The sequence below is a fragment of the Nicotiana tomentosiformis genome, chromosome 2, assembly GCF_000390325.3.
Source record: "Nicotiana tomentosiformis chromosome 2, ASM39032v3, whole genome shotgun sequence".
Classification (NCBI taxonomy): Eukaryota; Viridiplantae; Streptophyta; class Magnoliopsida; order Solanales; family Solanaceae; genus Nicotiana; species Nicotiana tomentosiformis.
Genome location: NC_090813.1, coordinates 41,775,136 through 41,787,427, shown reverse-complemented (window position 1 = coordinate 41,787,427; position 12,292 = coordinate 41,775,136). Strand labels below are relative to the sequence as shown.

The window sequence follows — 12,292 nt, the reverse complement described above, 5'->3', positions numbered from 1 at the left end:
CTTAATAAGTGGCTTGCTACCACGTGGGGGTGGGGTGGGAAATGTTAACCTTTATTCACTTATTAAGTAATTAGGTAATGTCCCGTTACCCGGTAATTAACCAATTACCCGCATAATTAAGAATTATCTTAAATTACTTAAAATACTACTCACTTTTAACACACTTTATACACCTTACTATCATGGTCATGTGGTACCTTGTATGGTACTAGTCCATAAATACCGGGTATTTTAGCTCGGGCCGTATTTTATCCCAAAATGTCAAACTTTGACGAAATCCCTTTTCTTCGATTTTCTTACCTCTTACCTTCATGAATTTACTGATCACTTGTTGAAATAGCATAATGCTTATAATCTCAAAATAATCTCATTTTCGAACTTTACGTTGATTAACGTAGGACGAAACTTTAACATACGAAAATGCGGGATGTAACATTACAGGTATTATTCCAGTCTATCATAGAGATACTTCAATTTAATTTGATCCGAGTTCCATGTATTCGTATGTGTCATGTTACTTTGCTTCATATTTGGATGTATCTCGTGATTCCTTTAGTACGCGTGGTTAAGTGTCTATGCATGTGGGAGATTCTGTTGTGGTAGATCGTGTGTATCGATCGTTTTTGGTCACTATCAGAGGTTGTAAGACCAGGGCTGACCTTCACTACTCAATATGATGGACTTTGACATGATATTCGGCATGGATTGGTTGTCTCCCTATCATGTTATTCTGGATTATCATGCCAAGACTGTGATATTGGCTATGCCGGGTTTGCCATAGTTAGAGTGGAGATGTACATTGGATTATGTTCTTAGTAGGGTGGTATCTTTCCTGAAAGCACAACTGATGGTTGAGAAGGGGTGCTTCGCATATCTGGCCTTTGTTAGGGATGTTAGTGTTGATACTCCTACCGTTGAGTTAGTTCAAATAGTGAGAGATTTCCTAGATGTGTTTCCAGCAAACCTGTCAGGCATGCCACCCGATAGGGGCATCGATTTTGGTATTGACTTGGTGTCGGGCGCTCATCCCATCTCTATTCTACCATATCACATGGCACCAGTAGAGTTGAATGAATTAAAGGAATAACTTCATGAGTTGCTTGATATGGGTTTCATCCAATCTAGTGTCTCGCCTTAGGGTGTTCGAGTTCTATTTGTGAAGAAGAAGGACGACTCTATGAGGATGTGTATTGATTACAGGCAGCTGAACAAAGTTACAGTCAAGAAAAAGTAGCAACTACCGCTCATTGATGATTTGTTTGATCTGTTTTAGGGTGCTCGAGTATTCTCGAAGATTGACTTGAGGTCGGGATATCAGCAGCTGAATATGCGGGATTCAGACATTCTGAAGACGACTTTCGGAACTCGATATGGTCACTATGTGTTTTTGGTGATGTCATTTGGGCTGACTAATGCCCTAGCAGCTTTAATGTACTTGATGAACTGTGTATTCCAAGCATATCTTGATTTTTTCATCATCGTGTTCATTAATGATATGTTGGTGTATTCTCGCAGTCATGAGGATCATGAGCAACCCTTGAGGATCGTGCTCCATAGTTTGAGGGAGAAGAATCTATATGCTAAATTCTTCCTAGTATGAGTTTTGGCTTGATTAGTTGGCGTTCTCGGGTCACGTGTAATCTAGTGAGAGGATCAAGGTGGATCCAAAGAATATTGAGGTAGTTTAGAGTTGGACCAAACCGTCTTCAGCTAGAAAAATTCGGAGCTTCTTGGGTTTGGCAGGTTATTATCGCCGTTTCGTGGAGGGGTTTTCATCCCTCGCAACTCCTTTAACAAGATTGACCCAAAAGGGTGCTCATTTAATATGGTCCAATGAGTGTGATGCGAGCTTTCGGAAGCTCTATACTGCATTAGTTACAGCCCCAATGTTGGTGTAGCCTATATGTTCGGGATCTTACACCGTGTATTGGCCATCGCACGATGTTGATGGAAGACGGTCAGGTGATTGCCTACCCGTTTAGGCAGCTGAAGGTTCATGAGAAGAATTACCATATGCATGATTTAGAGTTGACAGCCACTGTTCACGCACTGAAGATTTGGAGGCACTATCTATACGACGTTCTATGTGAGGTTTATACCGACCATCGGAGTCTCCAATAGTTGTTCAAGTAGAAAGACCTTAATTTGCGGCAACAGAGATGGTTAGAGTTGCTGAAAGACTATGATATTACCATATTTTATCAACCGGGGAAGTCCAATATGCTGGCCGATGCATTGAGTAGGAAGGCTAAGAGCATGGGCAATTTGGCATATTTACATGTAGTAGAGAGGCTACTAGTCATGGATATTCAGGCTTTGGTCAATCGGTTTGTGAGATTGGATGTTTCGGAGCCTAGCCGAGTTTTTGCTTGTGTTATGGCACAATCATCATTGTCAGAGTGTATCAAGGCTCGCCAGCTTAATGACCCTCACTTGATGGTGTTCAGGGACACGGTGCATCAGGGTGGTTCTAAGGAGGTTAAGATTGGTAATGATGGTGTTATGTGACTTCAAGGTTGGATTTTTGTTTCAAATGTTGATGGGTTGAGAGATTTGATCCTTGAGGAGGGTCACATCTCGTGCTATTCTATTCACCCAAGCGTCACTAAGATGTATCGGGACTTGAAATAGCACTATTGGTGGTGGAGAATATAGAAAGATATTGTTGCTTATGTCTCTCAGTGTTTGAATTGTCAAAAGGTAAAGTATGAGCATCAGAAATCGGGAGGGTTGACTAAGAGATTAGAGATACCGGAGTGGAAGTGGGAGCACATTACTATGAATTTTGGGCTAGGCTTGCCACGGACCATGAAGAAATATGATGCAGTATGGGTTATTGTGGCCAAATTGTCCAAGTTTGCACGCCTCATTCCGGTCATGACTACCTACTTTTCAGAGCAGCTGGCTCGAATTTATATTCGGAAGATTTTTCATATTCATAGTGTGATGGCATCTATTATCTCCAATCAAGGCACACATTTCACACTGAACTTCTGGAGAGCTGCGTAGTGTGAGTTAGGCATACGAATCAAGTTGAGCACGACATTTCATCCCCAGAAGAACGGGCAGTCCAAGTGCACTATTCAGATCTCGGAGGACATGCTACGTGCATGTGTTATTGATTTTGGGGGTTCATGTGATCAGTTGTACCGCTCGTAGAGTTCGCCTACAACAACAGTTATCAGTCGAGCACCTAGATGGCTCCTTATGAGGCCTTATATGGGAGGAAATGGCGTTCTCCGATTGGATGGTTTGAACCTGGGAAGGCTAGGTTGTTAGGCATGAATTTGATTTGAGATGCTTTGGAGAAGGTGAAGATGATTCAGGATTGGCTTCGCACGACGCGGTCCAAGCAGAAGAGTTATTCTGATAAGAGGGATCGTAATGTAGAATTAATGGTGGGTGAGAGGGCTTTACTCAGAGTTTCACCCATGAAGGGTGTGATGAGGATCGGAAAGAAGGGCAAGTTGAGCCCTTGCTGTATCAGCCCTTTTGAGATCCTTGAGAGAGTTGAGAGTAGATGAGGTGGCCTATAGACATGCAGTTCCATTTAGCTTATCAGCAGTTCACCTTGTGTTCTATGTTTCCATGCCCCGGAAGTAATATGGTGATCCATCACATTTATTAGATTTTAGCTCAGTCTAATTGGACAAAGATTTGACTTATGTTGAGGAGTCGGTGGCTATCCTTGACAGAAAGAAGTTGAGGTCAAAGAACATTGCTTAAGTGAAAGTACAATGGAGACGTCAACCGATCGAGGAGGTGACTTAAGTGACCGAGCATAACATGCAGAGCCGTTATCCTCAGCTTTATGGCACTTCAGGTATGTCTCTATGCATGTTTGAGGATGAACGTTTGTTTTAAGAGGGGGAGAATGTAATGACCCGACTGGTCATTTCGTGTAATTGAGTCTTGTTTCCCCTTTTGAGTAATTCTTGTATGGTTGGACTCATTATCGAATCTGTGTTTGGGTTTTTTAAGTTTGGTTGGGTTCCAAGATGCGAGTGCGGGGTTGACTTTTTGAGTTGACTTTGTGTATCTTTTTGTATATTGCAAATTTATTGTTCGGAATAGCTTCCTATAGTTTGAATTTATGGGATGAAGTTTTTATGGCTAGATTCGAGCCGTTCGGAGTTGGATAATCCCGGGAAAGGCTTACTAGTGGGTTGAGTTAGCATGGTTTGAGGTAAGTGTCTTGCCTAACTTTGTGTGGGGGAATTACCCTATTGGATGGGTGTTGTTTTTCGTTAATTGTGATATGTGGAAGTCGTGTACGCAAGGTGACGAGTGTGTACATGGGGTAAATGTGGTAATTGACCGGTTTTAGCTATGTAGATTCCTTTCAGGCCTTTAATTGAGTTTCCATAATATGTTATATTCATCATCTTTAGTTTATCTTCATATGCTTTACTTGTCATCGTTTATACTTGTCTTAACCTCTACTTGCTAATTGTCTTTACATGTTTAGTTGAAGTTCTTGTCCTCTCTATTCCTTATTCATTAGTTAACCAATGAGTCCCTTACTTGAAGTTGCAATTTCTTGGAATATCTTATTGTTGAATTAGGTATTGAGTTATAAAGGCCGTAATTCACATTGAAGTAAAGTTATAAATTGATAAAATACCATTCTTGTGGAGTTATTCACTTCGGTTGCTATTGTTGAGACTCATGTGCATAATGTGGTCTAGCCATGGGCTATTTATTGTGGAAACACTATTATTGTTGACTTCTTTGGCAATTTGTGATATTGGGCACTTGAGATGCAATTTGTGATATTGGTACGCATGCGGGGGGGGGGGGAGGGGGTATAAGGATTGGGGTCGAAACACATGCGGTGAGATAAGGTGGTCTTGATACACTTGTTGCTAGTAGGGGAACTACTTGAAGCCACGCGGTGTGATAAGGTGGGCTAAAACGCTGGAAGCTATTTCGAAAAAAGTAATTTTCAAAACTAAATGCAAGGCTCCCGCGGCGATATAAGGAATGATTGTGATTTGTTTTATGATATGAGACTACGAGGCAGTACCTCGGTAGTGATGCTTGCTAATACCTTTCTATTATATCACTTGTGTTTTGGTTGCTTTGTTTCCTTGGCATATTATTTCTTGTTTACTTTCGTGATGCCTTAATTGCCTTAGTTCAGTGTAGCTATTCTTGGTATATTTTATTCATTGTTTCATTTATGTTGTTTATCATTATCACACTGTCATATGCCTGTTCAGATTTCTTATTTATTCCAGTAGGGTGTTGACCTGACCTCGTTACTACTCTACCGAGGTTTGGCTTAGCACTTACTGGGTACCGTTGTGGTGTACTCATGCTACGCTTCTGCATATCTTTTTGTACAGATCTAAGTAACCTTACCAGCTTAGGCACCAGTGAGTAGAGTTCAGATTTGGAGACTTCAAGGTATACCTGCCGGCGTCCGCGGGCCTCGGAGTCACCCTCTATCTAGTTCTATTTCATTTTCCATTTTTATAGATAATGTTGCATATGTATGTTCAGTATACTCTTGTAGAGCTTGGGACTTGGTATCACTGGATTTTGGGAGTTTTGTTCTGTTGAGTTGCACGGTTCTTTTATGTTAGTTGTTGAGTTATTTGAAAGTTTTTATCATTTTCATAGTTAAATTCTGCATGAATGTTAGGCTTACCTACTCTTAGAGACTAGGTGCCATCACAACATCCTACAGAGAGAAATTGGGTCAGTGACAAGTTGGTATCAAAGCACTAGGTACATAGGTTTTACGTGTCACAAGCAGGTTTAGTAGAATCTCACGGATCGGTACAGAGACTTTTGTACTTATCTTCGATAGGTTATGGAACTATTAGGAAACTTTACTTCTTTGATCCCTTATCGTGCGAATTTGTTGACTTTAGATTTCTAAATCTATGTCTTTCTATTCTCTTACAGATGGTGAGGACATGCACTGGTGGATCCGACGATCAGATACCCGCGCCCCTGCTAGAGCCGCGAGAGGCCGGGGCTGGGGCCGAGGTTGGGGAGAGGACAAGGAGGGGCATGTAGTGTAGCCAGAGCAGCTGCCCGAGCTGCGACAGAGGAGCCACCGGTAGCTCCAATTGGGAGGTAGGCACTTGCGGTGCTTGTTGCTACCCCTGCACTTCAGGAGACTCTCGCCCAGTTCTTGAGCATATTTTGTAATCTAGCTTAGGCGGGGTTGATTCCACTTGCAATAGAAACATCTCAGGCTGGGGAAGGAGCGCAAACTCCCGCGGCCCATACCCCAGAGCAGTGATTCCATGTTGAGCAGGTCCCAGAGGTTATACCAATGCAGCTGGTTATCCTAATTCAGCCCGAGGTTAGGGCATCAACTTCTAAGGAGGAGGAGCTCAGGCTCGAGTGGTACAATAAGTACCATCCTCATACCTTAAGTGGCCTAGCTACAGAGGACGCACAAGGCTTTCTGGAGAAGTGCCACCATTTTCTCCATAACATTGGTATAGTGGAGACGAGCTGGGTTTCTTTCACTACTTTCCATCTATCCGGACCAACATACTAGTCGTGGCGGGCTTGGGAGGAGGGTAGCCCAACCAAGGCATCTTCGCTCACATAGGGTCAATTTTTAGAGATGTTATTGAGAGAGTTTGTTCCCCGGTGCCTTTGGGATACATGGCGCAAGCCGTTTGAGCAGTTGCGTTAGGTTTCTATGATCGTATCAGAGTATGCTCTGAAGTTCAGTGAGCTAGATATGCACCTGCCTTGATTTACACAATTAGAGATCGAGTCTGTCGATTTATCAAGGGGCTCAACTATGATATTAGATTCAGCATGGCTCGATAGTTTGAGACTGATACTCCATACCAGCAGGTGGTAGAAATCACACAGAGATTGGAGGGTTTGCGGGGATGGGAGACAGGACAGGGAGGCCAGGATTCCTCGAGATTCTGGTGGATATAGTGGTGCCCGTGCCCTTGGTGCAATCCGTTGTGGTAGAGTCTATGTGAGCCGTCAAGTTTATTCAGCACTTCCAGCTTCCAGTGGTATTCCGGCTACTCACAGGGCTCAGGTTGCCCATTATGCACCGCCACTATCTAGTGCACCTCCAGCACGAGGTGCTTTCAATGGTTAGCGTAGTCGACCAGGCATGAGCCAGTTTCAGCAGTCACGTCCTCTGAGAGCTTGTTTTGAGTGAGGTGATATTCGTCATATGGTGAGGGACTACCCCAGACTCAAGTTGGGTGCACCTCCACATACAAGTCGAGCTCCACTTATTCCACAATGTCCCTAAACTTCTTAGGCCATGGTTACCGCACCAGTATCCACTCCACCTGCTAAGCCAGCTAGGGGTAGAGGTCAGGTGGGTAGGGGTTGCCCTAGAGGGGGAGGCCAGGATAGATGTTATGCTTTCCCCAGTAGAACGTAGGTGGTTGTATCAGACTCAGTTATCATAGGTATTGTTCTGGTTTGTCATAGAGATTCATCAGTCTTATTTGATCCAGGCTCCACTTATTCATATGTATCATCTTACATTGCTCTGTATTTGTGTATATCACGTGATTCTTTGAGTTTTCCTATTTATGTGTCCACGTATGTGGGAGATTCCATTGTTGTTGACTATGTGATTCACTCGGTATGGTGGACTTTGATGTTATTTTGGGCATGAAATGGTTGTTGCACTATCATGTTATTCTTGATTGTCATGCCAAGACGGTGACATTGGCTATGCCATGTTTGCTGTGGTTGGAGTGGAGGGGTGGTTGGTGTGGAGGAGTAGTTTCCCCTTTCCTTAAGGCAGAACGGATGGTTGGGAAGGGGTGTGATGCATACATAGCCTTTGTGAGAGATGTCAATGTTGATACTCCTACCGTTGAGTCGGTTGCAGTAATGAGAGACTATCCAGATGTATTTTCGATAAATATTTCGGGCATGCCACTCGATGAGGATATTGATTTTGGCATGGACTTGTTGTCGAGCACTCAGCCCATTTCTATTCCACCATATCGTATGGCCTCAGCGGAGGTAAATGAGTTAAATGAGAAGTTGCAAGAGTTGCATGATAAGGGTTTCATTCGGCCTAGTGTGTCGCCTTGGGGTGCTCCGGTCTTGTTTGTGAATAAGAAGGATGATTCTATGTGCATGTACATTTATTATTGGTAATTGAACACGATTAGAGTAAAGAACAAGTATTTATTGCCATGCATTGATGACCTATTTGATTATCTACAGGGTGCCAGAGTGTTCTCAAAGATTGATTTGCGGTCAGGCTATCATCAGTTGAAGATTCGGTATCCAGATATTTCAAAAACAACTTTCAAGACTTGGTATGGTCATTACGAGTTCCTTGTGATGTCATTTTGGCTGATCAACGCCCCAACAACATTCATGCACTTGATGAATAGTGTATTCCAAGCCTATCTTAACTCATTCGTCATTATGTTTATTGATGACATCCTGATGTACTCCCGGAGCCAGGAGGATCATGAGCAGCATTTTAGGATTGTGCCTCAGACCTTGAGAGAAAAGAAATTGTATGCAAAATTTTCAAAGTGAGAATTTTGGCTTGATTCGTGGCGTTTTAGGGTCATGTGGTGTCGAATGAGGGGATCAAGGTATATTCTAAGAATATTGAAGTAGTGTAGAGTTGGCCCAGACCATCTTCAGCGACTGAGATCCGGAGTTTTCCTGGTTTGACAGGGTATTATCGTCGTTCCATAGAGGTTTCTCATCTATTGCTGCACCTATGACCTGATTGACATGGAAGGGTGCTCCGTTCAGATGTAATGAGGAGTGTTGGAGAGCTATCAAAAGCTCAAGACTACTTTGACTACTACCCCAATGTTAGTATTGCCTATGGGTTAGGGGTCTTACACTGTGTATTGTGATGCGTCATGTGTTTGCCTCGGCGTGGTGTTGCTACAAGACGGTAGGGTGATTGCCTATGTGTCTAGACAACTGAAGGTGCATGAGAAGAATTATCATGTCTACGACTTGGAACTAGTAGCTATTGGTCATGCCTTGAAGATTTGGTGGCACTATTTGTACGGTGTCCCTTGTGAGTCTATACTGATCACCGGAATCTACAACATCTGTTCAAATAGAAGGATCTTAACTTGCAGCATCAGAGGTTGTTAGAGTTGCCTAAGGACTATGATATCACCATTCTATATCATCCTGGGAAGGCCAATGTGGTGGCCGATGCCTTGAGTCGAAAGAAGTAGAGCTTGGGCAGTTTAGCATATCTACCAACAACGGATAGGCCATTAGCATCAGAGGTTCAAACGTTGGCCAACCAGTTTGTTAGGTTGGATGTTTCAGATCCGAGTCGAGTTCTGTCTTGCGTGGTTTCTCTATCTTCCTTATATGATTGTATCAGAGAGCGTCAGTATGACGACCCCCATTTGCTTTTCCTCAAGGATACGGTCAAACACGGCGGTGCCAAGAAGGTGACTATTGGGGATGACAGTGTGTTACAGATGCAGGGCCAGCTATGTGTGCCTAATATTGATGGGTTGCATGAGTTGATTCTGTAGGAGTCTCACAGTTTGCGGTGCTCCATTCATCCGGGTTCCACTAAGATGTGTCAGGATTTGAGGCAGCACTATTGCTGGAGGAGGATGAAGAAAGACATAGTGGAGTGTGTGGCCTTCAGTAGGTGAAGTATGAGCATCAACGGCCAGGTGGGTTGCTTCAGAGGCTTGAGATTCCCGAGTGGAAATGGGAGCGAGTTACTATGGATTTTGTTGTTAGGCTACCACAGACCGAAAAGAAACTTGATGCAGTATGGTTGATTGTGGATAGGAACCAAGTCGACTTATTTCATTCCAGTGGTGACTACTTATTCTTTAGAGCAGCTGACTCAGATCTATATTTGCGAGATTGTCCGACTTCGTGCCGTGGCGGTATCCATCATCTCTGACAAGGGTACGCAGTTTACATCGCGCTTCTAGAAAGTCGTACAACATGAGTTGGGCACACGGGTTGAATTGATTATAACATTTTATCCTCATACGGACGGACAGTCCGAGCACTTTATTCATAAATTGGAGGATATGCTTCGCACCTATGTTATGGAGTTCGGGGAATATTGCGATCAGTTCTTGTCGCTTGAGGAGTTTGCCTACAACAATAGCTACCAATCGAGTATTCAGATGGCTCCGTATGAGGCCTTATATGGGAGGCAATGTCGGTCTCTAGTGGTTTAGTTTGAGCCAGGTTAGGCGAGGCTATTGGGTACAAACTTGGTTCATGATGCTTTGGAAAAGGCTAAGTTGATTCAGGATCGGCTTCGTACATACCAATCTAGACAGAAGATTTTTGCGTATCAGAAGGTTTGCGATGTTGTATTCATGGTTGGATAAAGGGTCTTGCTCCGGGTTTCTCCTATGAAGGGTGTTATGAGGTTCGGGAAGAAGGGCAAGTTGAGCCCTCAGTGTATCGAACATTTTGATATTCTTGAGAGGATTGGGGAGATGGCCTACATGCTTGCATTGCCACCTAGTCTAGTAACAGTTCATCCAGTATTCCATGTTTCTATTCTCCAAAAGTATCACGATGATCCATCCCATGTGTTGGATTTCGCTTAGTATAGTAAGACAAGGACGTGTCTTATGTTGAGGAGCCGGTGGCTATCTTGGACAGGTAGGTCCGAAAGTTGAGGTCGAAGAGCATTGCTTCATTGAAGGTTCAGTGGAGGGGTCAACCAGTCGAGGAGGAGACTTGGGAGATCGAGCATGGTATGCGTAGCAATTATCATATTTTCACCACATCATGTATGTATCTATAATCGTTCGAGGATGAACGTTTGTTTTAAGAGACGGAGGATGTATGGACCCGGCCGGTCGTTTTGAGTATTTTTGCCCCGATCCCCTATTTATTGCCTCCTCTATGTTTTATTATGGTTATGGGACATGCCAGGGGTGTTTGGTTTTTGTTCGGGAGAGTTTTGGTGTTAAATGGGACACCAACTCCCTAAGTTTGAAGTTTAAGTTGAGAGAGTTGACCGTAGTTTGACTTTTGTGAAGATGACTCCGGAATGGAGTTTTGATTGTTCCAATAGCACTGAATGGTGATTTTGGACTTAAGCACCTGTCCGCATATTGATTTGGAGGTCTGTAGATCATTTCAGCTTGAATTGGCGAAAGTTAGAAAGTTGAAGGTTTGGAAGGTTGAGAAGTTTGACTGGGAGGTGACTTTTTTGATATCCAGGTCGGATTCTGATTCTGAAAATTGGAATAGGTTTGTCATGTCATTTATGACGTGTCCAAAATCTGAGTTCAATCGGAGTTGTTTTAGTATGAATCGGCATTAGTTTTGGAAGTCGAATGTTCATAGTTTCAATAGGCTTGAATGGATTATTATTCGTAGAATCGATGTTGTTAGATGTGATTTTTGTCCTCGAGTAGGTCTGTTATATGTTTTGGAACTTCTTGGTATATTCGGACTGTGTCCCGGGGGCCCTGGGTGTGACTCGAATTGAATTCGAAATAATTTTTGACTTGGCTGAATTGCTAAGGTCTGCTATTCTGGTGTCACTGCACCAGCGGAGGGTTTGGCCATAGGTGAGGACAAACAGGTGCGTGAGGGTGTATCGCAGAAGCGGAGAAGGCAAGCTCAGGCCTAGCTTTGCAGGTGCGGACACCTGGGCGTAGATGCGCATCCATAGGCGCGATTGTTTTTTCGCAGAAGAGGAACTGTAGGGAACTTGTGAAGGACCGTAGGTGCAGTCGAGGCTTCGCAAAAGCGGGCTCGCAGGTGCGAGCAATTGGCCTGCAAAAGAGGAACTTCATGGGATTAGTTGGAACTGCACTTGCGATGGATTTCTCCGCAGGTGCGGCGTCGCAGGTGAAACAGTATGCCCGTAGATGCGAAAATCGCTGGGCAGAAAAGGGGGTGTTCAAGGGTTTTAACTCATTTCATCTTTTGGACCTAGAGAATTTGATTTGTGGTGACCTTTCGAGGGATTTTCAAGGAAATTATCAGGGTAAGTGATCCTAACTTTGATTTGGCTATATTACATGAATCCATTGTTATTATTGCCATATAATTAGTGATTTGAGTTGGAAAGTTTGGAGAAAAATTGTGAAACTTCTAAACTAAATTTTGGGGATTTGAAAGGCGAGTTGAAGTCTGATTTGAGTAATTCTTGTATGGTTGTACTCGTCATCGAATGGGTGTTCGGATTTTGTAACTTTGGTCGGGTTCCGAGACACGAGCCGGGGGTTGACTTGAGTTGAATTTCTTTTTCTCTTTAAAGATTGAAACTTTATTGTTCAGAATAGCTTCCTGTAGTTTGGATTTATGGTATGAGTTGTTATGGCTAGATCAAGATGTG

The 12,292-nt window shown here is 43.3% G+C and overlaps 1 protein-coding gene across 1 annotated transcript; it reads left to right on the top strand.

Annotated features, from left to right (window-relative positions):
* The first annotated feature begins 420 nt into the window (after window positions 1–420).
* LOC138904671 (uncharacterized) lies at window positions 421–2,508 on the top strand. Its single transcript, XM_070193176.1, has 4 exons — window positions 421–441; window positions 1,274–1,431; window positions 1,899–2,091; window positions 2,158–2,508. Exons 1-4 carry the CDS (start codon window positions 421–423, stop codon window positions 2,506–2,508), a joined length of 723 nt encoding a protein of 240 aa, XP_070049277.1.
* Window positions 2,509–12,292: the final 9,784 nt, after the last annotated feature.